The following is a 27,266-nucleotide window of genomic DNA, read 5'->3' as shown; positions in this document are numbered from 1 at the left end:
TTTATTCATTCAACATACTTACTGCGTGCGCACTAGGTGCCAGGAGCTGTATTTTAGACCTGTGCCCTGTCCAAATGATAACTGCTAGCCATACGTGAGTATTTCAGTTTTGGCGAGTTCAAACTGAAATGTGCTCTAAGTGTAAAATACATCTCAGAGCTTGAGGATTTAGCATGAAAAAAGGAATGTGAAGTATTTCTCTAATAATTTTTAATATTGATTACATTTGAAAATATTTTGAATACAATGAGTTAAAGTATTTATTAAAATGGGTTTCACCTGTCTCTTTTTCCCACATTTTAACGTGGCTCCTAGAAATGTGAAAATTGCACGCGGGGCTCACATTTGTGCTGTGCGTTCGATTTCCACTGGGCAGTGTCACGCGGGACACTCTCCCTACTCTGAAGGCACGCAGACCCTAGTGGGTGAGAAGAGCAGAAACAAATGTTACCAGGCAGGCATAGGGTACACCCAGGAGGAGGGACCCGGAGCCTCCCTTCCACTGTTGTCTCATTTCTTTCGGATCCGCATCAGATACAGCGCTAGTGATTTCCCGAAGTTCAGCAATGTGGGTTTCACTCCTCTGCTCAAACATGGAGGCGGAATCCCCTGCCCGCTAAATGAAGCCACACCTCCTCCCAAGTCCACTGGATTTCCTGCCAGTGCCCCCCACCCCCTAGCACGCTGCTGGCCAAAGTGAGCTTCCTTTCTTCAACCTCACTTTCCCACTTCCGTGCCCTTGCTTTGGTCCCTGTGCTCCAGCTGTCCTTGCTATCCCTGCCTTCCCCCTGTTCTAAGTTTCAATTTCAATTCTGATTCACCCCTGACCCCCACACCCTCATCACTTCTCCATCTAAATATAGTTCTCCTCCAAGCCTCTGACAAACTGGTTATTTGTTCATCTTCCCCCAAACACTGTTAATTCCTTAAGCCAGAACGTGCCGTCCCTGGGGCATCTCGCTCACCTTCAGGGCCAGGTGGCCACTGGGTAAGCAGCGGCGGAGTTCTTGAGTTCGGTCAAATGGCTCTGAGTCATAAAGTTAGAGCTGGCGTGGAGGGCTCCGGCAGGGGGAAGGGGTGGCGGCGGTATCGGGGAAATTAAACCTGGGCTGGAGGCAGCTTAATGGTCCATCCCGGGCCAAGACAATCTCTCTGACGAGGGCCTTTGTTAGGGTCACAACCCAGGGACATGCATGAGAATTAAAGCCTGGTCAAGCCTGGAATGCGGGGGCTTGGAGGCAGCAAGGAGAGAAGACTCAGTAAATCAAACAGAACAATGGAGGGAGGCCATCCTCCTGGATCTGCACTGCTGGAGAGCTTATGAATGCCCTTACCCCTGGGCTTTCTCTTACACCTGGAAGGCTGATCTGACCTCTCCAAGACCCCTGAGGCAGGGTGTTTTGGGAATCTCTCCTGCAGCAAATGCCTCCAGATGGGAGAGTGGAGGCAACTAAGCGATTACTTGGGGGAGGGGGGACAGAGTAGGCAGAGAGGAAGGGAGCAGGTTTCTCAGTGCCCAGAAATTGCATTTCTGGTAATTATATGTTACCAGATGCTTGCAGGGTTGGGAAACTGCAGTGGTCACTAAGAGGGGCTGTTCGGGGCTGGGCTGCTTGAGAGGATGTGAACCTTCTGATGGGCTCACAGAACACCAAAGTCGTTGCCCCAAGCAACACACCAGCACCGAGTGGAAACCAGAGGCTGGAGGGAGATGGAGACGGTGGACTGAAACCTACATGAAGGTCAGGACTGTCTCGCGTCCTTTGCATCGCCCCAGCAGTTAGCCCAGTGCCCGCCACACGGGAAGGGCGCAAACTAAGTCCTTCCAAACTGAAAACAGGAGACAAAAGCGCCCACTTTTCTGCACTCTCGTGCCTGTCCTATTCAAACCCCCAAGTTACTCGCACTCCCGGGGAGTCAGGGAGCCCGAGGTAGAAGGGTGTGGAGGCACGGGGGGCCCGAGGTAGAAGGGGGCAGGGGACCCGCAGAGCAGAGAAACGCGCGGGGGTGGGCGAGTGGGCGTGCGCGCACGCACAGGCGGGCGCGCGGGAGTGTCGGGGGAAGGGGGTGGTCTCCAAAAGGGGGAGGGGAGAAGGCAGGGGGCGGGGAGAAGCAGGGCCCTTTAGGACCCGGCTGCGGCTGCGGGGGAGGAGGAAGAAGCGGAGGAGGCGGCTCCCGCGCTCGCAGGGCCGTGCCACCTGCCCGCTCGCTCGCCGCCGTCGCGCTCACCACCGCCAACATGCTGCCGAGACTGGGCGGCCCCGCGCTGCCGCTGCTCCTGCCGCCCTCGCTGCTGCTGCTGCTGCCGCTGCTGCTGGGCGCCGGCGGCGGCCGCGGGGTGCGCGCCGAGGTGCTGTTCCGCTGCCCGCCCTGCACGCCCGAGCGCCTGGCCGCCTGCGGGCCCCCGCCGGCCGCGCCGCCCGCCGCCGCCGCCGCCTCCGCCGCAGCGTCCGGGGTGGCCGGCGACGCCCGCGCGCCCTGCGCCGAGCTGGTCCGTGAGCCGGGCTGCGGCTGCTGCTCCGTGTGCGCCCGGCTGGAGGGCGAGGCGTGCGGCGTCTACACCCCGCGCTGCGCTCAGGGGCTGCGCTGCTATCCCCACCCGGGCTCCGAGCTGCCCCTGCAGGCGCTGGTCCTGGGCGAGGGCACTTGCGAAAAGCGCCGGGACGCCGAGTACGGCGCCAGCCCCGAGCAGGTTGCAGGTAACGCGGGGCTGGGACAGCTAGTTCGGAGAAACTTGGAGGGCAGCGGAGCGCTGGGGGCGGCCGTGCCGCGGGGGACAGGCGTGGGGCCCGGGGCTCCGCGACCGCTTGAGCGGCGAGAGAGCGGAGTCCTCGACCCGCAGTGGGGCGGCTGCTGGGAGGGGGACCCGAAAGTCCGGCCCGGGGAGGGGAGCTGGAGTCAGAGCGTGCGGGAGAGCCCTGGCTGCTTACTGATTTGGTCGGGATATACGGGCAGCGGAAAGGCATCTCCGGTTACCCTAGTCTTCCCCGGCTGGAACGTACCTTGACTTCTATTTTGGAGGGGGGATTTGCCGTGGTGGGGGGGAGGGTGTTGGTCAGACCCCGGGGAGTGAGAGCTTGAGGCTTATTTGGGGAGCACGGCTTGAGTCGGTGACCGCCGACCAGAGGTTCCTGGAAAGGTGCCGGTGGAGGACGCTGCTGGGGGGCGGAGGCTGGCGGGTGCCGGTGACTTCGGGGACGTCTGGGGAGAACGGGCGCTAGGAGGAGGCGGCGGCTCGTCGAGGGACCCTTCCTTCTGCGATTGTAAGGTGGGAAGAAAGGACTTGCTGGCACTTTGTGGGGTGGGGAGAAAGGAAAACGAGCGCTACTCGTGCATCTCGTTTAGGGGGAACAATGCAAGAGGGGCGCTTGGGAGGCTCAGCCCAGCGGTTCAGTCTGTGTAACTTAAGCCGGGTGGCGGGCTGCAGCCCCGGGTGAGCCTGGGACCGCCGTGCCGCTCACTGGAGCATCTGGGCCCCGCGGCGGACGGCGGGGGGATGCGGGGCGCTGGACGCAGCCGTTCTTACCGCAGGGAGGTGTTACCCCCGTCCTAATCCGAGGGATTCTTCCTGTCCGGTAGAACGGGGCGGGGGAGGGGGGGGCTGGGAGCCTTTGTAAGGGATCCTCATTCCCCAACCCCCCCAAACCGGACTGTCAGAATCTCACTTTTGTTTTTGTTTTCCGTTCGCTTTTAAAATTACAAAAACCTCCCGCCCCCGTGGTCTGGAGGAAACTGTAATTACTTTCTTCTTGGACACCGTTGGGAAAGGTGTCCATTGCCTGCTGCTGTTGTTTAAAAAGCAAGCGAGTCTGACCAAGTTCCTCCAGCTTTTTAGAAAAAGAAAGAAGAGAGAATAAGTGAACACGTTCTTGCTTGTAAGCTTCTGCGGCCCTAGTACAACTTTCCCCACCCCCCTCCCCAAGACCCCCAGCCCCCCTACTCTTCCTCCAACCAGCTATTGTTTTTCCCCTGTTCTCCTTGAGAATGAAATTGGGGGTCAGAGTTGAAATATTTCTTCTATTGCTCTGGCTCATTTTGACCTTGAGTGCAGAGCAAGTTAGGGCTTCCTCCCAGGGAGCCAGAAGAACCACTGAGTCCTTTCTTCTGCCTCTGCTTGCTTCCCTCCCCAGCATGTCTCGCCTCCAAGTTAACCCTTCTCTCCTGCTTCTCTTAGAAAGTAATAAAAGGAAAAGTCTTGGTCCTGCCTTCCTCCTCCATCGCCCCCCCCTTCACACACCCCCCCCCCCCGCCCCCCACCAGGGAGGTGCTGTGCTTTCTGAGCTGAACTCTGACCAACTAAACATCTTCCTCAGCAGGATGAACTTTTCCAAAGGCCTCCAAGTTCATAGACTCGCTTGGATTTTGACCATCTTAACACAGTGCGTGGTACAGGTCCTTCCTGACCATCGTAGAATTGTTTTTTCATTCTTCATCCTTCTCGCTGGCAGCCCGAAAACCGGCTCTCCTGCTTCCAAGCCCCAGAACAGATGCAGGAGATTCTCTCCATTCACTCCTCCCTAGAGCCCCAGAGGGGGGAGTTGTCAGGGGAGCCCAGGGACAATGGGGTGAGTTCATGGGAAGAATGTCACTCTGGATTTTCTGCCTGGTTATGGGACTCCTTTCCGCCAGCTAGCCCCAGCTGCCTCCTCAGCCATCTCCTCCCAGTGCCCAGACAGACGCCTTCCGCATTTTTCTCTTGTGTTCCAGACTGGGAAGAGGGGACACCAGGTTGGGGGCGGGGGTGGGAGCTAGATGCAGAAGCCCAGTGGGCACCCTGGAAAGGAGTGACCCAGAGCACGGTGCTCAGGGGTCAGTAGGGCTGGGGGAAAGGGGGCACGGTGGGGAGAAGCCTGGGCTGGCAGGGATGCAGGGAAGACAGGGGCAAGTTTGGAGGCTTCTGTGCAGGAGAGGGTCTTGGGCTGGGGCAGGGTTGCGGCCCTGCTTGGAGAGCGCCGGGGTCCGGGCTGGGTGCAGGGGCGGACACTGGCCCAGAGGGGACCATAGCGCCGAGTGCTGCTGCCTCCCCCTCTCCCTCTCCCATCCCCTTTTCTCCCCTCTCTGAAGAACCGGCTCTCTCCCATCCCAGCCTGCATTCCTCTTTGAGCAGGTTGCTTTTGAGAATTTTAAACACACCCTCTTATTTTGAGGCAGAAAACCCCAGCAGTTCCGGCTTTGCTGTTAGCTCTTTTGTCTTTGTTCCCAGGACTCAGGGGCCGTGTTGCTGACTTCCTGGGGATGGCTGGGATGCAGGGGGCGGGGGTGGGCACATCTGCGGGTGCTGAGCCTGCGTCCCTTGGGGGCGAGGGGTCGGGACTGGTTGGTTCAGAGCCACTCAGAAGTGAGACTGAGGGTTGGAGTAGGTGAGCCTGGAAGAAAAATGGGGGGGGGGGGGCTGAGATGTGGTGAGGTCTGGGTCTTAACAGCGCGTGGGTGTGTTTGCTGGTGGAGTGGGCAGAAGTGCCTAGAAATGTCGGGGTAAGAAGAGGAAGTGGGCTGGGACCCGGCCGGGCCCTTTCAGAATTCTGGGCCGGCGGGGCGACTGGCTCCTTCAGCATCTCCCCTGCCTCCTTCCCCGCCGGGTACAATGCCTGGGATTATGCCGAGGGGCGGAGCCGCCCAAGTGGCCGTCTGGCCCGCTGCACATATAAAGGTGCTATAGAAATGTGCAGTCATTCAAAGTCCCGGGGCAGGCAGGCCGGCAGGCGGGCGGGTCTGAGGAGGCTTTTGCATCTGCAGTTGCTGGGGGAGCGGGAGCGGGAGGGGGGGGGGCAGAGGCGAGCCCTGATTTACAGTGGTTCCGTGCAGCTTCAAAAAAGGGGAGAAAAGCAATGGGGCTTCTGGCTCAAAGCGCTGTTTTGCATCTTGTCTTGCATAAATTTGCATACTGAGTTCAAAGTCGTAAAATAGACTTGGGGAATGAGTGGGACCCACTGTCACCGATTGCTAACACCACTACCTTCCGCCACCCTCCCCCCTTCTGGACAGAATACCCAGAACTAACTCTGCTAAGCTGCTCTGAGTCACCACTGGAAGGAGGAGATGGGGGAGTTGAGGGCTACTGCTCCTGGGTCTCTGGGAGGGAGCTGTGTAGTTCCTGGGCCACAGGACCCAGCGGGGTGTGGCTGGGTGCACTCTGGCCTTGGAGGCAGGTCTGGTCCGGAGGGTGTGGCTCTGACAGGTCCGGAACCCGCAAGGCAGGCAGTGTTTGGCCAGCTGCCTCCTCCGGCCATTGTGCATGGAGGGCTGGAATTTGAGTAAGTCATAGAATCTGGGTTTTTGCCTGCAGTCTCCTTACTCACCTTCCACTTATGTCCAGATTGTTCACTGAGATAGTTCCCTTTGTGTGGTAGCCATGATCCCATCCATTCCTTTGACAGAGGTATTTGAAGAAGCTTCGAGAAAAAAAAAAATCGTACACAAGGTCAAAGAATCTTAGGAAAACAAAATCCAGGGCCAGGAATCTCTGAATTAGAAGAGGTGGTGGAAAGAAGAACCTAACTGTTCGTGACCACCACAGGGGTCTATCTGTGCACTGGTTCTTGGTCAAGTCAGACCGTTGAGTTTCCTGGTAGGCAGAGGGAAGAGGGAAGCTTAGGTGGTTTTCACCGTTAGCTTACCTTAGCATTGAGCTTTAAAATGAAAATTTCAGGCAAATCATTCCTTTGGGTTAGGGGACGACATGGAAGTTAGTCCTAGAAAAATAATTGCATGTTATTCGAGAGCAGGCGCACATTCAGTCACCACTGTCCAACATTCGAGGGCTTAATTTGAGAGACTCACTGTACTGTGGCCCATTTATCGGGTCAGAATATAGTTGGGTCTCAGGTTAGCTATTCCCTGCCGTAGAAAACTGGATGTGCAATTGCTAAATTTTGGTACCGGGAAGTTTCGAAAGTCCTTGGGTCCAATGAAAAGCAGAACAGGAGGCCAGTGCCTGGCCAGGGTGGGTGGGTGGTGGGGTGGGGGTGGGGGGTCATGCACAGCAGGGGGTGCTGAAGGGAATGAAGATGAGCAGAAAATACACAGGCTGTGCCCACATTTGGTTTTGTCATTGACCCTCCTCATACCCTACAACAGGGTACCAACAACAACGAGAGGATTGGTTATTATTATTGTTGAAGAGCCTCCATGACTAGAGGCTACATTTAGTTTCAGTCTGTCCCTTCCTAGTGTTCCCAGTGCCCCTTTCCTCCCCTGCTTTCTCCATTCTGCCTTCTTGACCACCCCTCCACCCCGACCCCCACCCCAGCATTGGTCTCCCATGCATCTCCCATTGTGGCTAGGTCTTGAACACCTGGCTGGATGCTAAGTAGCTGGGAAGGGCTCGAGAAAATGGCATGGAAAATCTATCGCCCCCAGCCTTCCACGGGAGTCCAGGTAGATGGAGACCAGGGAGTGATTGGGGGTTGGAATGCTGGCAACCAGTCTAATCCTGAAATGATGGTGGTTGGAAGCCGTGCAGGGGCCAGGCTGTGTGGGTGGGAAAGTGGCCATGTTCCCTGAGCGGGTTTGCGCTAAGGCTGCTCCCGCCGACACCGAGGCACAGAGGAGCGAGATTATGCTTTTTAGTCGCCAGGGGAGCTGGTGTTCTGCTTGGCAGATGTTCTAGGCCTCTCTAGCACTTCTTGCGGTCTCTGGCCAGTGTTTTGCTGAGGTGGCAGGCAGCTGCCAGGGGTTCAGCCACCTTCCCATCTGCGCTCATCCTTTTATGAACTGATTTCTTCGCCTGCTTTGTCTTCTCACTTACAAGATCCGTGTGAAGGAGAGGGGGAGGCTTTTTACCCCCATTTCACAGGTGTGGACTCTGAAGCTCGTCAACGGATGCCTTAGCAGTAAGTAACGAGACGAGAGGCTGACCTTTCCTCTGTACCCCTCTGCCCCCATGGCCAAGTAAGGGATGGGGCTGTCGGCAGGAAAAGCCTTTGACCCTGTCAGCCAGAAAGTTTGTTCCTGGACACCTGCCGTGTGCAGCTGATGGACGGGCCAGGTTCCTTACTGCCAGGTTCGGTCGTGTGCATTCCCTCCAGTCCACTGAGAGACCCAAGTCCTGGGGACTTCAGAGGGGGAAGTGGCCAGTGTGCAGCAGGCAGGAGAGACCAAAGGGTCCCAGGGTGGGCAAGAAGAGCTGGTGGGCAGCAGATGATGCTGGAAGCAGCCTGGCCTCTGCCGTCAGGATGAGCGGGTTCCATTGCAGCCCCATCTTCGAGATCTTGATTGCTGATGCCCAAGGGCCTTCCTCAAAGACCGGTTTCCCTGTTGGTGAAATGGGAGTGATTGTATCTCTTCATGGGGTGCGTGTGGGGCTGGCAAGTGTCTGGCACATAGTAGGTTCTCACACATTACCTGCCTTAATGTCCACAAGCTGCGTCTCCTCTCTGACGCTTAGTTCGGTGGCCTTTAGAACGGAGGCCAAACTGGCTGTGCCAGGCAGGCCACTCGTCTCTCTGCAGGCTTTACCATGGCCTTGAGTGGCCTCATCTTGGTGTGAAGTTGTTCCAATTCAAAGCCCAGTTTGCAGCCACATACGTGTCACCCAAGGCAAGAGTTTCCTTATCTGTAAACCAAATATAGATAGTACCACTCCGTGGGGTGGTGCTTGCATGCGTGTGTATTTGTGTGTGTGTGTGTGTGTGCTCAGGTGTGTAAAGCTAGATAATAAGACAAAGCCGAGCACTTTGGCGGTGTGTGTGTGTGTATTTGTGTGTAATGCCTCTGTTGGGAGTGGAGAGACTGAGGGGACAGAAGTGGCTCTGGAGTTTGGACCCTGGGTACTTGTGCTGGCTTGCTGCTCATAAGCAGGTGACAGGGCAGAGTTCTGCCTTCATCCAGCCAGCCAACCGTTAGGACCCAGCCCTCCAACTGCAGGTTCTCAGAGGACCAGAGAATCTCTGAGGCCACGTTTCAGGGGTGGGACGCAGCTTCCTCCATGGACAACCCTCTACAGGAAACCTGCTGGGATCCAGGCTTCAGAATAATAGGGTCGGGGAGGAACCAGACCCGTCTCAGCCCCCTTAGTGCTTTGGGCATGTGTGAGGGTGTACGCTCACTGAGTTGACAAAGCCAGTGAAGGGACTCTGTGGCCCTGATTTCCTGCTCCAGGAAAATGGGCTTTCACATCTATCCTGGCTGAGCCTAGGGTGCCAGAAAGTTGAACGTGATCCTGGCAAAGAAACCGGACGTTCTATCCAAAAAGTGACGTTTCCTTACTACGCTGTCTCCAGAGTTGACCTCACCCCCGAGTCGGGGAGTGGCGCCTCATTTTGAAGGGGTTGATGGGTTCTCGACAGGAATGCTGGGCGGGGGACTGTTTTCTGGGCCCTGAGATCCTTCCTAATGTCTCATTCCATCTGTGGTCCCAGAGAGCCCTCCGAGTGACCGCCTGTCTGGGCATAACGATACAGTGACTCTGTTCTTGAGCATTCTGGTAGAGGGGAGGCCCCAGGAAGCAGAGAACGGGGTTGCTCGAGTCATCAGGGGTCAGCATATGCTTATGGTGGTGACAAAGCACAGGATCTGCCACTGGGAATCCGAGGTGGCCAGTTCCTTGGACTCTGGGGGCCTTTGTGATTGTGGGGAGGGGGGGCACCAGGAGGAAAAGCCCACTGGACAGCTGGGGTAGTAGATTCAGAGAAGCTCGTTGGCTTTCTGGTTCCAGGGTAACTGCCCCCACCCTCACCCCCACCTCCACAATGAGTAGAGTGTCTGGGCTATAGATTTTTTTTTTCTCTCCTGGAAAATGGACCATCCCCTGTGCCCCTCCCCCTGCTCGGCCACTCCTGCCCTTTAACAAAGCCAGGGAGGATCTGCTCTGGCTCAGCTCCTGGGTGTCAGTCAGGACGCAGAGGGAGACCTTGCTCAGACAGCCACCTCCCCCGGAAAGAAATACAGAGTCGACTGTAGTCAGGAATTGTTTCTTTCCTCCCCCCGCCGCCTTTTTTTAAGCAGGGGGAGGGGGCATTTGGCAGCCTGTGGGGCCCCTTCTGGCCGCCAGCCCCGCATCTCTTCCTGGCTGTTGGGAGGTAGCAGGAGGGGAGATTGGGGAGAAGGGGCAGGGGCTGGCCGGCCTCCAGCTGCGGGGCAGGAGAATTGGCCCCCAGGCTCCAGTTCAGCCGGCCGGCGCGGAGCCAGGCCTGGGGTTTCTAATTAGCGGATGGGTATAGGTGTGTCAGCCTGTGTTTCATTCAAGGAGCTGAGTTCTGGGAGGCAGGAAGCCAGGAGGGGCGCAGAGCCCAGGAAGGCCTCAGCAAGCTGGGGAGGTGGGACTGGGGGAGACTTAGCGTACTCAACCCCTGAGAAGTCAAGGAGGTGGGAGGCTTCCAGCTGGAGGGATCGGAGCTGGATTGCAGAGTGCAGTCAAAGGGTCTACCCCAAAGGGTAAATGACAAAATGACGGTAATCAAAATTGCTTTTTCTCTAGACATCGGCCACTTTCACCAAAGCGCCTGTAGGGTTTTTTTTGTTTTGTGTTTTCCAGCTCTGTTTTAGCCTCAGGATTCTCCCCACTTGACAGATGAAGAAATCAAGGCTCCGTTCAGGTTCCAGTGGCGAGGCGAGCACAGACCAGAATGGAGTCTGGGTCTCCAGCTTCTCGTTCCGGGGCTCCATTCCATCAGACTCACGCATGCAAAGAAGCAGCGAATTATATATTGCTGCTCAGAAAAGCTCCTTTTCCCTGGGAGGCAGTAATTAAGGCATAACTTCTCAAAAATGTTCCTTTATGCAACTCCCCAGGAAGTTTCTTTCAGGTCTATTGTCTTGGCTTCTGGATGGGGGTGCCAAGTTGCCCCTGGATGGTGAACTTGCTTTCTAAAGTGCCCGAGGCCAAGATAAAATGAAAATGGCGGTTCCCTTGGGCCCTGACTCTGCAGCTGCCTGGGTAGTTTCTGTAGCAACAGTGGCAGGAGGTGTGTTGGGAGGGATAAAAGGGGGGTGGGTGTATGGATCAGAAGGCTTTTGAGGTTGGGTGGGGCTGGCTGGTGTCTGACTGATGACTTCCCTCCCTGGGAAGATGAGGGTCCCATGGAGGTGCAGAAGGGACGAGGTGGTGGGGGACAGAAGAAACAAAGCCCTGGGGTTAAAAGCCTTCAATGGCGTCTTTCCGTAGGTGATGCCGATGGCCAGATTAGATGCCATTCTGGTTGTGTAAGAGCTATAAAGCTGAACAACCTGGATTTGGTTTTGGCTTTGCCATTGTCTACATGACTGTGCAATTGGCGTCAAACACCATGGTTTTGTTTTTTTTTTTTTGGGGGGGGGGGTCAAGGTGAGTGTAGATAAGAAATTATCAACCTCATGTGATTGCTTGATGATAAAACAAAGTTATGTACATAAGCCACTTAGCACAGAAACTCAGATAATCGGGTGAAGTCATACAGGTTCTGACCGCCCCCTGCCCCTCCACCCTTAACCTCCTTCCTTCTTCCTCTAATCTCAACACCCAGAAAAGAGGAGAAGGCAAATGCCTCTTTTTCCATGTCCTCTGATGGGCCAAGTTTATTAAGAAGAGGCACTTAAGAATCCATTTCACAGGCATGGCTTCTTCCACGGGGTGTAGCTTACCTGGACAGCTGCCCTTTGCTTTGGAAAGTCCAGAATGGGGTTAGTGGCGGAGGGTTTTCCACTGGACAGTCGTGGCCTTTGATGCCACTGTCATTCACTACGGCTGTACCAGTGGTGGAGGGCCCAGCCCGTTTATGTCCCAGAGGTGAGGGTTCCCATTTGAACCCATTTGCTTGTCTCTGGTTCAGCTTGCTGCCTCTAAAGGGAGCATAAGCAAGGAAGACCCCTGATGCGATGCAGTATTCTATCAGACACAATTAGTGAACTTTTAGTTGAAGAGAAAGAAAAGCATGGTGACCTATTTAAAGACACTTATTTATATTCAGGACACTTCTTGTGCTGGTTTGAGAGTGTGGCAGGCAATCCTGGACATCCTTACAGGTTTTTAGTTTCTGTTTGCACCCTCTGGGTTCAATTTGTCAGGCCTACAGTCTCTGGGAACAGTCTTATGGGGATGGACAAGAGGTAGGCCGAAGGGGAGGGTGGGAGGAGAGAGGTGGGTAGAACCCAGTCTTTATCACTCTGGGAGCTACTCTGTGGGGAACTGAGCTCTTTGGAACTGAGCACAGGCACAGTTGTTTGTATATGGGTCCCCTGGGAGGGAAGCGTCTTTTCTCTCCCATCTCGTGCTTCCATTTAATGATTTCTTTTTTTTTTTTTTTTTTTTTTAACTCCTGACCGTCCTTGCTGCTCCGGGGCCTGGATGGTGAGGGAGAGGCCAGGAAAGTGAGGAGAAGTAATACAACAGGATATTCTAGGCCAGGACTCCAGGTGGGATGTTCTCCAAATAGTTAGCTTTCCTGAGGTTTAAATGTTTGTTTGTTTATTTATTTATTTATTTGTTTGTTTGTTTATATTATTTATTTTAAGGGAGAGAGAGAGAGAGAGAGAGAATCCCCAGCAGGCTCTGCACTGTCAGAGCAGAGCCCAACGTGGGGCTCGATCCCACAAACTGTGAGATCATGACCTGAACCAAAATCAAGTCGGAGGCTTAACTGTCTGAGCCACCCAGGTGGCCCCTTTTGTTTCTACTTTTCTTTAAAGCACTATGGAAGTGAAGTCCAAGTTTGTGTCTTCAAGAAGCTCTGTCCTTTGGAGGAGGAGGGCAAAGCGTGGAGCGACGGCTTTTAGCCAGTGCGCCCTGGCACATTTTTTGTGTATGGTTAGAGAGGCGGGAGGGAAGTTCACTCAAATTCCAAGAGTGCCTTGCCCAGGGTTGCCCTTCATAGTCTCAGTCAAGCGGCCTTTGGACATTTTGGAAGCCATATTGTCCATCCTCCCTCCTCCTTGAAAGTCTTTCCCTAAACCATGTGGTTTTTCCCATCTGCAGTTTTGTAACCTGTTTTAGTCCTTCCTGTGAAACTCTTGAGTGGCTTCTACCCTGGCTCTCTCCTGTTTCAGTTTAAAGCTGCTATCTCTCTGGGCCTCGAGGAACAGGTGCACCCCTTCCACTGGGCATGACTGGCCCTTGGGCACCTCCCCCACTGCACACCTCCAGTGCCCTGTGGGCTATACTAGGATGTGCTCGTCCCTTGGCTTTCCGTTCTCAGGCCTGCACCGTCTTGATTCCTTTGTCGTCCCCTCCTTGACCCTATGACTGTCTTCCACTCTCTTTGGGTCTTTCCTCTGACTCATTTCCTACTTCTTTTTTTTTTTTTTCTTTTTTCTTTTTTTAACGTTTATTCATATTTGAGAGACAGAGAGAGACAGAGTGTGAGCAGGGGGAGGGCAGAGAGGGAGACACAGAATCCGAAGCAGGCACCAGGCTCCGAGCTGTCAGCACAGAGCCCGACGTGGGGCTCGAACTCATGAACTGCGAGATCATGACCTGAGCTGAAGTCGGATGCTCAACTGACTGAGCCACTCAGGTGCCACTCATTTCCTACTTCTTCATGCCACGGAGACCTGGCCAGGAGCCCCTGGTGATAGGTGGCCGTGGTGACACTACTCTGGCCTCAGAGTGGCAGGGCAGTTGTCCCAAGTCACTGATGTTCGGTCCTCTTCCAGCCAGTGGGCTTTCAGAGGCACCCCAACTTACAAATACCCCTCTTGACAAGGATCTGGAAGAGTGAATGCAGTGAAGGAAGGGACTTTTTCTTTTTAAAGTTTATTTATTTATTTTGAGAGAGAGAGCCGGAGGGGGGCAGAGAGAGAGAGAGAGAGAATCCCAGCTTGGGGCTCAAACTCATGAACCATGAGATCATGACCTGAGCCAAAATCAAGAGCTGGAGAAGGCCTGAAGAGGCCTGAGCCACCCAGGCACCCCATGAGGGATGGGACTTTTTTTTTAATGTTTATTTTTGAGGGAGAGAGTGTGAGCCTATGCACGCAAGTGGGAGAGGAGCAGAGAGAGAGGGAGGCAGAGAATCCAAAGCAGGCTCCATGCTGTCCTCGCAAAGCCCAGTGCAGGGCTCGAACTCACAAACCGTGAGATCATGACCTGAGCCTAGTCGGTTGCTCAACCGACCGAGCTCCCCAACTGCCCTAGGAAGTGACTTTTAAAAGATAAATGGTTGCGGAGTGCCTGGCTGGCTTGGTTGGTGGAGTGGGTGACTCTTGATCTTGGGGTTGTGGGTTTGAGCCCCACATTGCATGTAGAGATTACTGATTACTTAAAAATAAAATCTTAAAATGGTAACACTGCAGCCAATAATAAGAATAACGCAGTAACTCCAGTCTACCACCCAGAATTGGGAGCGGTTGATATTTTGTCATTTTTGCTTTATGTCTCTTTAAAAATCTCTTCCTGATGGCCTTCCACCAGCCTCTCGTTGCTGTCCCTGTCCCCAGAGGCAGCCACCGGCATGCATTACTTAGTGTTTCTTTTCCTCGGCTAAACAAATTTGCTAATGGATAGCCAGCATCTGGAAATGTTCTCTGAAGATAAGTTAAATGTGCCCAAGAGGTGTCCTTCTGCCACTTTTTTGCTCTGTCAATATTAGGTTTTTGAGATCTGTTCATGTTGGGTAGATCTCTGAGCGATCACGGGTCAGAGTGATTCTTGCCAGCTGTTGGGTATTATTCCATTGTTATTACCCTGCTGATTTTATTCATCCATTCTCCTGTTTGGATCGCATTGCCGATGGTGTTTTTTGCAACTACAGATGATGCCGTAATGAACATTGTTGCCCGTGTGCCCACTACACGCGTATCTGAGAGATGTCGAATCACTGGGTCAGGTTCATTCTTCCCGTTCCCATAGTCCCTGGTCCAAGTTTGCACCAAAGTACACCGTCTGCTCCCATGGGCTTTCGGCAGACAGGTCACCTTGCTGGGTTGTTGGATGACTTCAGTTGAACCGGAGGAGAAATGTTTGGGACCCACGGAAAGGAGTGAAAGCTGAGAGTGCTGTTTGCCATCTTGATATCAGTTTCTCTGGCTCTTCAAGGACAGCCTGGCTCACTGAATCCCAGAGGACCTTGGCTGAATTTGAGCATGTTTTTGTTTTCTCAAACGTTCTGCCTCAGCGCTGACCCTCCCCAGGTCTTTGCCATTCCAGGAATGACCCTGGTGTTTATAAAGCAGCCCATTAGGGAGTGCGTAGGCAGGGAAGTTCTGTAGAGGCCGTGCTATTTCTGCAGCAGCGTGAGGGCATGCTCTAGAAATCTCCATGATGCCTGGCCAAGAAGGACCCCCTGTGTGCACCCAGGCATGCGTGTGTGTCTGTTTCTGAACCCGTGAGTCTAGGGGCGGAAAGAGCTCATGGGGCTGTGTCTTCGCAGAGTGTGTCTGTGAAGTCATATCTTTTGAAAAGAGGAGGCCTCTTTCCCATCACTAGGAAGTTCTTCAGGAATCTGAGGCCAGAGAGAGAGAAGCACAAAGGAAGGGGGCCTTGGAAATGCCAGAGCTTGAAGGAGGTTGTTAAAAATACAGAGTCCCCGACCCTTGCCCAGGCTTGCTAGTTCACAGACAGGTGAAGTCTGGGACCATTTTTAGCAAGCTCTTTGGATGATTTCTCTTTTTCTTTCTTTCTTTTTTTTTTTTTTTTAATGGGAAATTTCTTTATATTTTACTTTTTATAGTTTTTTTAACTTGTTTTATTTTTAATTTTTTTAAATATACATCCAAATTAGTTAGCGTATAGAGCAACAATGATTTCAGGAGTAGATTCCTTAAGGCCCTTTATCCATTTAGCCCATCCACCCCTCCCACAACCCCTCCAGCAGCCCGCAGTTTGTTCTCCATATTTAAGAGTCTCTTATGTTTTGTCCCCTCCCTGTTTTTATATTATTTTTGCTTTCCTTCCCTTATGTTCATCTGTTTTGTATCTTAAATTCCACATATGAGCGATATATTTGTCTTTCTATGACTGACTTGTTTCACTTAGCACAGTACCCTCTGGTTCCATCCACGTTGTTGCAAATGGCAAGATTTCATTCTTTTTGATTGCTGAGTAATACTCCATTGTATATATAAACCGCCTCTTCTTTCTCCATTCATCCATCGATGGATATTTCGGCTCTTTCCATACTTTGGCTATTGTCGACAGTGCTGCTATAAACATGGGGGTGCATGTGTCCCTTCGAAAGAGCACACCCGTATCCCGTGGATAAATGCCTAGTAGTGCAATTGCTGGGTCATGGGGTGGTTCTATTTTTAGTTTTTTGAGGAACCTCCATCCTGTTTTCCAGAGTGGCTGCACCAGCTTGCATTGCCATCTTCAGATGGTTTCTGACAAACACCCATGACTGGGAGCCATTCCTGTAACCTAACTCCCTGAATTTGTAAATGAACACACTGAACCCTGCACATCTTGACCATAGAAGGTTTTTTTTTTTTTAAGTAATGAACATCCAACGTGGGGCTCAAACTCTGACCCAGAGATCAAGAGCCCCATGTTCTACCGACTGAGCCAGCCAGGTTTCCCATATATTGAAGCCTACACATCTTTTAAAAAATATTTTTTTAATACTTATTTTTGAGAGAAAGAGGCAGAGAGAGAGGGAGACACAGAATCTGAAGTGGGCTTCAGGCTCCAAGCTCTGAGCTGTCAGCACAGAGCCCAATGTGGCGCTCGAACTCACGAGCCACGAGACCATGACCTGAGCAGAAGTCAGGCGCCTAACTGTCTGAGCCACCCGGGTGTCCCTTGAAGCCTACACCTCTTAAACACCCTGTCGAGCATCATTCAGAGTCCCAGGCATGATGGTAGCAGGGGAGCAGAACTTTGGACACCACCCCCACCCCCAGCTTTCATACCAGCACTTCTCTTCCTACCATGGCCAAAGCTTTGGCCAGAGCTTTGAACCCAAGAGCTATTGTTCCAAAGGGAATCCAGAAAGTTTAGGGTGGTTTGGCAAGCAGTGGGCCCTCTGCCCTGCTTTCATACACTGTCACCAGTAGCAGGCGACTCCTTCCCTGTGTGAACGTGGGTACCGGCCATTCCTCTCCCCAGAGCTTATGAGCTCAGCAACAGTTGGCTGGGCAGTAAGCCTGAGGCAGTTGCGGGTGCAGGGAGATGATCCCCAGCTGAGAATGGCCAGGTCCTGCACTTGTGTGCCATAACCTGGATGACCTGTGGATCTAGAACATCCGAAGAGTCTGCTCGGAGCTGTTTCCTACCACAAGGGAGTTCTTTTTGTTCTAAATCGTGCTGAGTTGCTACCGGTCTGTTGCCAAAGGGGTTTCTCCCAGAAGGTGGTAGTGTCTGAGACCTCAGATTTGCTTTGCAGGCAGCCATGCGGGGAGCAGGGCCTTAGAGGGTGGGGAGAGAATGGGAAGGGAGTTTGGAAGGAAGCTGGGTGTCAGCAGGAGGTAGATGGGCTGACCAGGAGAACATCATTCGCGAAGCTGGAATGTGCCCCGCACACGGCAGCTGTCCATGCACACACGGCTGCTGCCTGCCGCCTCTGACCTTTAGGCAAAAGGGTGGAGGGAAACACATAAACAGTGTCACTTACCCAGAGAGACAAAGGACCTCAGCTGAAAAACAACAAGCTCCCCTTTCTTCTGTACCATTGTTAACTTCTGCCTCCCTCCCCACCTCCCAGCATGGCCTGGATTATCTACCCCAGCCTTGGTGGCCTGCATTATTACACATAGTGGCCACAATCAGCCATCCAGAGGGACTGGCTTCAAATTCTCTGAAACAAAAGCTGTTTCCCCTGTATGTTGGTGAATTTGCCTGTGAGCCCTGTCTGCCCTGTGCATGCAAGGCAGTTATGAGCCACCTCCCCTCCCTCCTTCCATGCCGCCTTCTCTCCCTCTCTCTCTCCTTCCCTTGCTCCCTCCCTTTTCTTCCTTCCCATAGATTCTGTAAAGTTAAAGTAATTTAGGCAAATCCACACTCGCCCAAGGACTTCCATCAAATGGTGGACAACTATGCTGTTTAGCGACATACAGAATTCATATAATCAACAAAATCAGGCTTTAGAAGAAACATGCAAATAGTATTCTAGAACTTTCTTGTAACTCATTTTCCCCCCGTGTGCGTGGCCATTCTACAGATCAGCTATCACCCACCCTTCCCCTCTGCCTAGCACATACATCTTTCATTTACCCGTTAGATCATCTGCGCATTTCTTCTGGAGCTTGCTTCTCCCATGTTGGGCAAATGCTAACAACACTGTATCCAGTTTAAGTAGCGATCATCCTGTATCCGGTAGCAACCTTCACTTTAGTAGGATTATTATTTGCATCTGTCACTCTTGAGGAGTTGGAGCTCAGAGAGGTTAGACGGTTTGGCTACAGTCATGGGTGAATCATAAACAGCAAAGCCAGGCCTGGCATTCAGGTCTCTTGACTCCTGCAATTCTTTGCCCATTTGAGCTTGTTAGTGAATTGTCCTCTGTCCTGGATGTTCATGGAGAAGCTGTCCAGGAGGAAAGAGGAAGATGGTAAGTTAGTGTTCATTCTTTTGCCCAACACGTGTCAAGATTAAGTGCCTTTGGGGAGAGACCAACAAAGGGAGCCATGTGAGGTCTGTGCCCAGCTAGAATGGAACCAGGAAAGCAGCCCGCGTCACCCCGGCCCATTACTCAGAATCCAGTCTTACGGGGCCTGGAATGCTATCACCTGTTTGAAGGAGGTGAATCCACTGGAGGGAGTGATAGATTTAGGGTCAGATTGGATGATTCCCTGTGGTGTTCCCAGCTCTTAGATTTCCAAATAGTCAGGAGGTAGACTAAAGAGAAGGTTGGAAAATGGCTAGGTTTTCTTCAGGGCAGGGGGTGGGGGAAAGACAAGAAGAAAGGAAGGAGACCTTAATCTGTTGTGAAGATGTGGTGTATTTCTGGGGGAAATTCCCTTTTCTCACCAGGCCTGCGTTAAGGACAGAGCCTCATATTCTAAGCAAGAGGGAGTAGGGGGTTGCTTTTGGATCTGGGGGCCTATTTTCTTGAATGCTTTAAGGTCTTCCATAGATCAGGAATTACCAACTGTCCTTTGGAGCACTGAGGTCAGAGCATCGCGCTAGGGGAAGATGGGGTTTTGTGAGAGTAAGGATCTGATCCGTTGGACCCAAGGGTCCATGACCTTCATGGAGTAAGGTCATCAGTGCTACAATCCAACGAGATTACACTGGGGGAAAAAAGTCTAGGCCAGAATTAAAATTTAAAACTAGGGTATTAATGCGTAGTCTAGAATGCGGAATGCAGGTGTAAGTAAAGCCCTATCTTCTGGAATGTCTGCTTCCAGCTGCCCTCCTGGGCCACTCAGTAAGGCTGGGTCAAAGAACAGCGTGGGGACCCCACGCCAATTGTGAAGCGTCTCTGATGATGGCACGGAGGTTGTGTGTGCTCCTGTAGACCACGTGGTAGTCCAGCTGGGCCTCGAGTTTGGTGTCTGTAAAACGGGGCAGCTCGTCCGTTGCCTCTCATTCTACTTGCCTTTCTCCTCTCCAGCCCCCCTTCAGGTGCATGAGGTCGAGCGGTGTGGCAGTCCACTACGCGGGATGGGAGTTCTCACGCTTCAGGTCCTCCGGTGTCTCCCCCACTTTGGAAAAGCTTTCCTTTCCATGTATAATGGGTGAATTCCCTGTTTCGGTGTTGAACCATTGCCCGGGATGCTACATAGAGAGTGGCTAATCCTTAGGGGAAAGTCTCCGGGAGCCTCTGAGCCTGAAGCCTTTTCCAGTTATGTGATCTGGGCTGCTAAGAACCATTTCTTAGACTGACCTTTGCACTGCAGCCCACGGAGCTGCATACATAAGTAGTTGCATAATAAATATTATTCTGAACCTCACTCTCAGGCCGAAAAAAAAAGTGCAGCCTAGTATTTTTGTTCCGAGGGCAGATTCCATCTCTAGCTGGAGTTCTGCATCTGGAATGTTCTCCTGCGGATTGCTTCTGTCACCTATAAGAGAACATATGGGAAGAACTGGGTAATAACGTGACGATGCTCTTGTCCTACTGAGCATAGGGGATGCCACGTGAGCACTTCCTCGAGCCGGGGGTGGGGGGGGGGGCGGGAAATGGGAGCAGCTGAGAGCTGACTCCGTGTGCTCCTGCTGTGTGCCTGGCACTGCGTGTATGTGCAGCTTCTGGAATCTGGCTGCCCGCTGGAGGCAGGTGCTGTTTGTCCACAGTTTACAGATGAGCCTTGCAGCCACAGAGAGCTTAAGTAACTTGTCTGGGGCTGCACAGCTAAGTGGTAGACCTGGAATTCAGTCCGGCGATTAGACTTTGAAGCCTGAATTCTTGAACTTCCTTGGCTGGGAATGTAACCGCCAAGGAATCCAGGCTTTCCTCAGCCTACAGTCTTTTCTGAGCCCCACCCCGTCAGCTCGCTGATCTCCTTCCCTCGGCTTCCATTTCAAGGTGTGGAGTGTCAGCATGTACGTCAGCAAATCGGACCCGGACCCGTGGATTTCTTCATCTTATTGGCATGTTCTTTGGCAGCATTGAGATCAATAACGGAATGGGACAAAACATAGCCTTGAATCCAAGTGGCCTCTGCGAGGGTGGACAAACTGACCTTGACTCTAGAGAGATCGGGGCTGTCTCAGGACAGGAAGCCGAGTCCGTCCTTGGAGAAGACTGTCCAGTCGGCTCCCCTCTCCTGGGACCTGGTGCAGGGCTGTGTTAGGGACTCTGTGGACCCTGGACGCCTTTGCGTTTGTGGCTTTTCTTCTGTGAGAAAAAGTTCCAAAATGATATTTGGTAACTGGGTCTAATAACTGAAAGTATTGTATATTAAGACCTTTGTTTGTTTTTTTTTTTTTCTAATGTAAAAGCTTATTTTTCCTTTTGATTTTAAAGTGGATACATTTCCTAGGCCCCTGGATGCCTGTGCGTGTTGCACCTAATGACGGGCCAGCCCTGCCTAGAGCCGGTAGGCTTGATGCGTACTTACCTATGCGCCTCTCTTTCATCCAGCCTGTTTCTTTCTTTCTCTTTCTTTTTCTTTAAGTGAGGCTGGTAACTTTTTTTTTTTTTTAAGTTTATTTATTTATTTTTGAGACAGAGAGAGAGAAAATAAGCCGGGGAGGGACAGAGAGAGAGAGGAGAGAGGGAGACACAGAATCCGACGCAGGCTCCAGGCTCTGAGCTATCCGCGCAGAGCCCCTTGTGGGGCTCGAACCCACGAACCGTGAGATCATGACTTGAGCCGAAGTTGGACGCTTAACCGACTGAGCCCCCCAGGCGCCCCCATCTAACATGTTTCCAGAGTTTGTTGTGAGCAGTAAAGGTGGGCTGACCTCTGGGACTCAGCCAGGGGATGCTGCTTTGGCCCTTCTCAGTGGTCTGAGGGCGGGGAGAGCTCAGGGAAGGGGGACCAGCAGCCTGGGAGTCCTCTGGATGCCTAGGGAAGACCCCCCCCTCTGCCGGAAGGGAGACTAGTGGGCCAGAAGTGTGTTGGAGATGGGAGAGTGGTGGATGGTCCTAGCTGAGGGAGGGGAATGTGGTAGAACTCAGATCGACCTTACGTGGGGCCTGGGGTCATCGGTGCTGGGCTGGGCAACTTCCAGGCCTCTGGATAAAGCCTAACTTCTGAAGGGCGGTTTTCAGTGGGGGGCGCTTTCGCTTCCCGGTGCCTTTTGGCAATTTGTGGAGGTATCTTTGCCATCTGGTAGGGAGGGGCCCAGGATGCTGCTTGGCATCTGTAATGCACAGAACAGCTCCCCAGTGAATCCTCTGGTCCCAGTGTCGGTGGTGCCAGGTCGGGAATCAGGGTCGGTGATGAAAATTTGGGGTGGGTTGATGGGTCCACTCATACATGATGGGACAGGACTCCCACCCAGCTCGATGGTCAACGCTTCAAATAGCTCTTCCCCTGCAGGTGGTGTTGGGGCTTCTGGAACAGGATTTAATCTGTGGTCAGTTTACTTAGGGTAACACCCAGGCTACCCAGACATTAATCCCATCCCCTTTTGGATGTCTCAGGGTCATTGTCATTAGTCAAGACAACTCTTGTTTTGGGCTACAGAATGTGGAAGTCCTCAGGGGTCATCGATGGGTATGGAGTTGTAAGCTCTGCACTAAATATCCCCTAAGTTCTTATGTTTGGTTTTTTTTAGCGTCCTCTTCTCTCCCTGCCATTTGATGCTTCTTGCCACTATCCACATGCCTTTTTTCTTTCTCCTTTTAATTTTGTTGATTTTATTCTGTGGTGGCCTTGGGAACCAGACATCCAGAAACCGGGCTTGCTGGAGCCATGCTGCTGTGAACCGTCCGTGTTCTTCCTGTGCCGAATGTCCCCGCGCCTTGTGAGGAAAGCGCTCGAATTTGACCACGCATGGATACAGTGACAGCTGTTCTGATGTTCGGGGGCTTCTGTTCCTCTGCTTCCTGGTCCTTGGTCGGGTTCCGCATTGCCGAGATAACAGATGACTGAGGCCATTTCATCACTGTCAGAGTAATAACTATCACAAGCAGGGCCTGGGTTTCTGTGTTCCAGGCCTTATCTTAACTGCTTGGCCTCTAACATGGTCTCAACAGTCTTGTGAGGCGGGAGCTGTTAGGATCCGACAATTGAGTTAAGAAAACGGAGGCGCAGAGAGGTTATGTGTGCAGGAGAAATACAGCTGGCATAAAAAGTGGGGGAGCTGGGACTCGACCCTACCAGGTAGTGCTCCCTCAGTCTGGAGATAACGTGCAGAGTTTCTGAAGGAAACCGCTGTAGCTGATGGGGACACCTGGGCCAGGTGGCAGGTGCCTGGTCTCCTGGAGCCTTCTGGAGCACGCTCCGTGAAAGCAGGTGCCAGTTCCCCATGGCACTCATGACTGTCCCCATCCCTTAGTTGGCAAGTGAGAGTGAATGCCACAGCTTTCGCACAGGGCAGCGTCTGCTCTTTCTACCGTGAACACTGGTCAGGACAGGGGCCATCTGAACCCACCACACTGAATTCTGAGAGGACAACCAGGTTCTAAGTGCCTCACCTGAAACTCTTGGGTAGAAATATTTTAGGAGCCATGCAGTCATGTTATCAGGGCTGTAAGTTTTTGAAGGCACGAAAGAGGGGAAGAAAAAATGGGCCAAATTGGTTTAGAAACATCCCCTCCACATCTGTAGGTCTTGTTGGGACCTGAAGGGGGACCACTCGGGGGGGCATGGTCTGTGACCCTGTTTGCTCTGCCTTGTGTGCAAGGGGCTGTTTGAGTCCCAGCCGTCCTAGGGCCCTTGGGGATTTGGCCCCCTCGTTATGACTCTTCCGTGTACCATCCTGTTCCTCTGGCCTGGCTGTTGGGTGTATACACCTGAGCCAGCGTGAGACTGGGGTTGCCGGGGGCTGTTCTCAGGGCCCCCTCCACCCTGAGCTGTGCACTTAGTAGGAGCCTTTCCCTGTTGTTGACTGGTAGTTGAAGAAAGTTGAAAGAGACTTAACATGCTCCTTGGACAAGCATCTGGGTGAGGCTACGTGCCTTGTGATAAGCTGAAACTACAGAGCTGGACGGGTTCCTGTGCCTGGGGCTGGCGGTGCCATGTGTGGACAGACATGGGAACAATCCAGGGCCGCCTGGGCCGTGCTGGAGCGGTCGTGGGACTGAGTCATGGGGGCACGTGAGAAGGGGACCGTTGGGCAAATGACGAGTAGCAGCAGGGGTGATGGAAACCGTGGGTTCTGGTGGTGATTCTCCACTTTCTCCCTTGCCAGACATGGCATGTGCCCTTTTAGGTCACGGATGATGAAGATCTTAAACTGCAGGTTATGGCAGGTGAATCTGGGAGGTCTTTCTAGAGGAGAATGATGGATCCAGAAGGACTCAATCCCATTCCATGGTGAAAGCCTTGCAGACACGTTCATCCTTCCGTGCTCCTTTGCTGTGCCTTGGATGGAGGCAGAACCGGCCAGGCCTCCCAGGCATTTTGCTGGGGTCGGACGGCCTGCGTTCGGATCCCGGATTTGTGGTCTTGGTCTTTCTCGTGCGCCTTGACCTGTCTGTCTGCCAAAGTTGGGGTAATGCCCCCACCCCGCCCAAGAGTTGCTGCGAAACTGAAATTGACAGTCCATGTAAATTGCTTAGCTCAACTGCAAGGATATCAGTCCTCTCCATCTCCAGGGGTTCAGACAGTTGCTGGGGGGCCCGCTGCTCTAGAAACAGCACCCTGAGCTGGTCTTCCCTTCCTTTTTCTGCAGACAACGGAGATGAGCACACTGAGGGAGGTCTGGTTGAGAACCACGTGGATGGGACCGTGAACCTGTTGGGCAGTGGAGGCAGTGCTGGTAGGAAGCCCCTCAAGTCAGGCATGAAGGAGCTGGCCGTGTTCCGGGAGAAGGTCACCGAGCAGCACCGGCAGATGGGGAAGGGTGGCAAACATCACCTTGGCCTGGATGAGCCCAAGAAGCTGCGGCCACCACCTGGCAGGGTCAGAGGGGCCGGGTCTGGCTGGAGGGGCGGGAGGACACGTAAAAGGGGTCTCGCGGTGGGGGAGGGCACCCACTACCATCCGTGTCCTGTGTTGCCGGAAGGCAAAGCACTTTCCTTTCTGGTTCTGCCACTAACATATTCAGTGACCTTCAGACTGATCACTGTCTCCTTTGGGGGCCTCAGTATCTCTGGCTGTGAAAGGGACTGGGCATAGGGTTTCTTGAAGTCCCTTCCTTCTGAAACCTCCACACTTCTGTTTGGCAAGGAAGTGGATGCTAGAGATGGGGCCGGACCTCCTTAGACTTGCTCAGTCTCGCTGGGATATGCCCTTCCCTCTCCCCAGCTCAGCTCTGTTGTCTTGGGTCTTGGCCTGGCTGGGTTGATGGAAAGAAATGGGGGTTGGCCCACTGGTTTGGGGTAGAGATGCTCTAGAGACAGTCACTTGAATTCACGTTTTGCAAGTAGATCCCATTTTGATCCCTGAAAGCCACTGACACAGCACGAGAGAGGGGTGAAAACTCCTATCCACGTGACTTTCTTCAGAGGGTGGAGTGGGGCACAGTGACATATCCATGAGGTCGCTGTCGGAAGTCCCTGGTTCCACCAACTTGCTGGGTGGCCTTGGGAAAATCCCTTCCCTGTGTATGAACTTCTTTCTGAGCTTGTTCCCAGGACCGGTGTTTTGTGAGCTCAGTCTCACTCCGAGCTCCCTCTTTGCCCCTCTGTGTCTGTCTGTGCCCGCAGACCCCCTGCCAGCAGGAATTGGACCAGGTCCTGGAGCGGATCTCCACCATGCACCTTCCAGATGAGCGGGGCCCCCTGGAGCACCTCTACTCCTTGCACATCCCCAACTGTGACAAGCATGGCCTGTATAACCTCAAACAGGTGAGAGAGGATCTCCTTGGCCTTGGGCCCCGGGTGTGCTTGTCCCTGCCCCACCCACTGGTCATCTTCTGAGGTCTGAATGCTGAGGGGGCGTGGGGATGTCAGCTGCCAGGCCTCTGCACCTCCAGACGCAGAGGCTGACTCCACCTACCCAGCCACCTGCCATCAGCACTTGGGGTCCAGGTTGGGAGGGAGCCTCTGGGAAAGGAGATGTCGGGCTACCCTAACGCCTGTCAACTTATTATTGAGCATTAGAATCGCCTGGCAGTGACTTCTGGGCCTTACCATTCCGGAAGGTTGGGTGGGGACCAAAAAAAAATTTTTTTTATGTTTATTTATTTTTAAGAGAGAGAGACAGAGACAGAAACAGAAACAGAGCATGAAGAGGGGAGGGGCAGAGAGAGAGGGAGGCAGAGAATCTGAAGCAGGCTCCGGGCTCTAAGTTGTCAGCACAGAGCCAGATGTGGGGCTTGAACCCTGAGAACCACAAGATCATGCCCTGAGTCAAAGTTGGGTTCTTAATTGACTGAGCCACCCAAGCGCGCCAAGGATTTGCATTTCTAATAAACTCCCAGGGATTGCTGATGATCCATGGGCTATACTTGCAGAATCATGGATTTAAACAGTAGCCTCTGCTGACCCCTAGGGGGTCTCACTCCCCCACTTTCCTCACAGCCCCCTCTAGATATCAGTGTAGTGTTCAGAGCTATTTGTACATGTGCCCTCGAAATGTCAGCTTATTACTTCATTTGGAGATCAAAAGTGGAAATAGTTATCTCTTCTAATGAAAGACAGGCTGTGGCCGGTCCCTACGGGTAACTAAAGGGGTTTTCAATGGTAATTAGTTTATGGGTAAGAGCAGGGACCGTAGGACGGGAATGCCTGGGTTCTTATCTCAGCCACGCCTCTTACTAGCTGTGTGACGTTGGGCAAGTTACTTAACCTATCTGTGCTTCCTTCTGATCATCTGTAAAGTGGTGAAATAATGGCACCTAACTCACAAGGTGGCTGTGCTGGCTCGGTGTGAGGAGTGAGCGACTCCTGATCTGAGGATCATGAGTGCGAGCCCCACGGTGGGGGTAGAGATCACTTAAATAAATACGCTTTTAAAAAAAGCGTTGTAAACTGTAAATGAGCAGTGTGTAGACTGTTCTCACGGTGCAAAGCACCTGCTAGGGCCTGTGCTAGTGCTGACTTCTGCTGTCACGTGCTGTTTTCCCTTCACGCTATGACTGAACTCCAGTCTGCTGGGCCCCCACTGGATGGTCCCCCCTCCTGCCGGCGGGCACTGAGTCGTTGCGATGTGGGGCATCCCCTACTAGCGTGGTCCCTGGGCCAGAGCACCCGCATCACGCGGGAGCCAGACAGAGTCTTAGCCCCGCTCCGGGCCTCCTGAAGGGGAATCTGCATTTCAGGGAGGTCCCCTGGCACCCTTCACGGCCGAGAAGACCACCTCGCGGCACCCTAGCTCGGGCGTCCCGTAGCTGCTCGGCAAACCTCGGGCTGAGGGAAGCAGGGAAAGCTGGTGGCCTCAGGCCTGTCCTCCATACCCTTGTCTTCTCCCTCCTCAGTGCAAGATGTCTCTGAACGGGCAGCGTGGGGAGTGCTGGTGTGTGAACCCCAACACTGGGAAGCTGATCCAGGGAGCCCCCACCATCCGGGGGGACCCCGAGTGTCATCTCTTCTACAATGAGCAGCAGGAGGCTCGTGGGGTACATACCCAGCGGATGCAGTAAACCACAGCCAGCCGGTGCCTGGCACCCCCCGCTCCCGCCCCCTCTCCAAACACGGGCAGAGAGAGGAGAGCCTTGCGTGGTGGGCGGGGAGGGTTTTCCAGGAGTGTTGACACGTGTATTTATATTTGGAAAGAGACCAGCACCGAGCTCGGCACACCCCCGCCTTCCCCCTCCCCAGATGCCTGCACCACCCCCCCCCTTCTCCTGTCCCTGCTGGGGAGGAAGGGGCAGTTGCAGTGGTGGAGCTGGGGTGAAGATTTGGGGGGGGGGGGAAAGAAATTTTTATTTTTGAACCCCCGTGTCTCTTTTGCTTAAGATTAAAGGAAGGAAAAATAAA

At 53.3% G+C, this 27,266-nt stretch overlaps 1 protein-coding gene across 1 annotated transcript; it reads left to right on the top strand.

The window, feature by feature from the left end:
* The first annotated feature begins 2,137 nt into the window (after positions 1 to 2,137).
* IGFBP2 (insulin like growth factor binding protein 2) lies at positions 2,138 to 27,266 on the top strand. Its single transcript, XM_060623515.2, has 4 exons — positions 2,138 to 2,699; positions 24,077 to 24,306; positions 25,053 to 25,193; positions 26,765 to 27,266. Exons 1-4 carry the CDS (start codon positions 2,240 to 2,242, stop codon positions 26,927 to 26,929), a joined length of 996 nt encoding a protein of 331 aa, XP_060479498.2. The 5' UTR covers positions 2,138 to 2,239; the 3' UTR covers positions 26,930 to 27,266.

Source organism: Panthera onca, chromosome C1, assembly GCF_046562875.1.
Source record: "Panthera onca isolate mPanOnc1 chromosome C1, mPanOnc1 haplotype 2, whole genome shotgun sequence".
NCBI classification, from domain to species: Eukaryota; Metazoa; Chordata; class Mammalia; order Carnivora; family Felidae; genus Panthera; species Panthera onca.
The sequence above is the reverse complement of the archived record's forward strand: the minus strand, read 5'-3'. Positions and strand labels throughout refer to the sequence as shown.

Coding starts and splice junctions, on each gene's coding strand:
- IGFBP2 (XM_060623515.2), top strand. CDS start 2,240: ATGCTGCCGAGACTGGGCGGCCCCGCGCTGCCGCTGCTCCTGCCGCCC. Junction 24,307..25,052: donor TGCGGCCACCACCTGGCAGG/GTCAGAGGGGCC, acceptor CTGTGCCCGCAG/ACCCCCTGCCAGCAGGAATT. Junction 25,194..26,764: donor GCCTGTATAACCTCAAACAG/GTGAGAGAGGAT, acceptor CTCCCTCCTCAG/TGCAAGATGTCTCTGAACGG.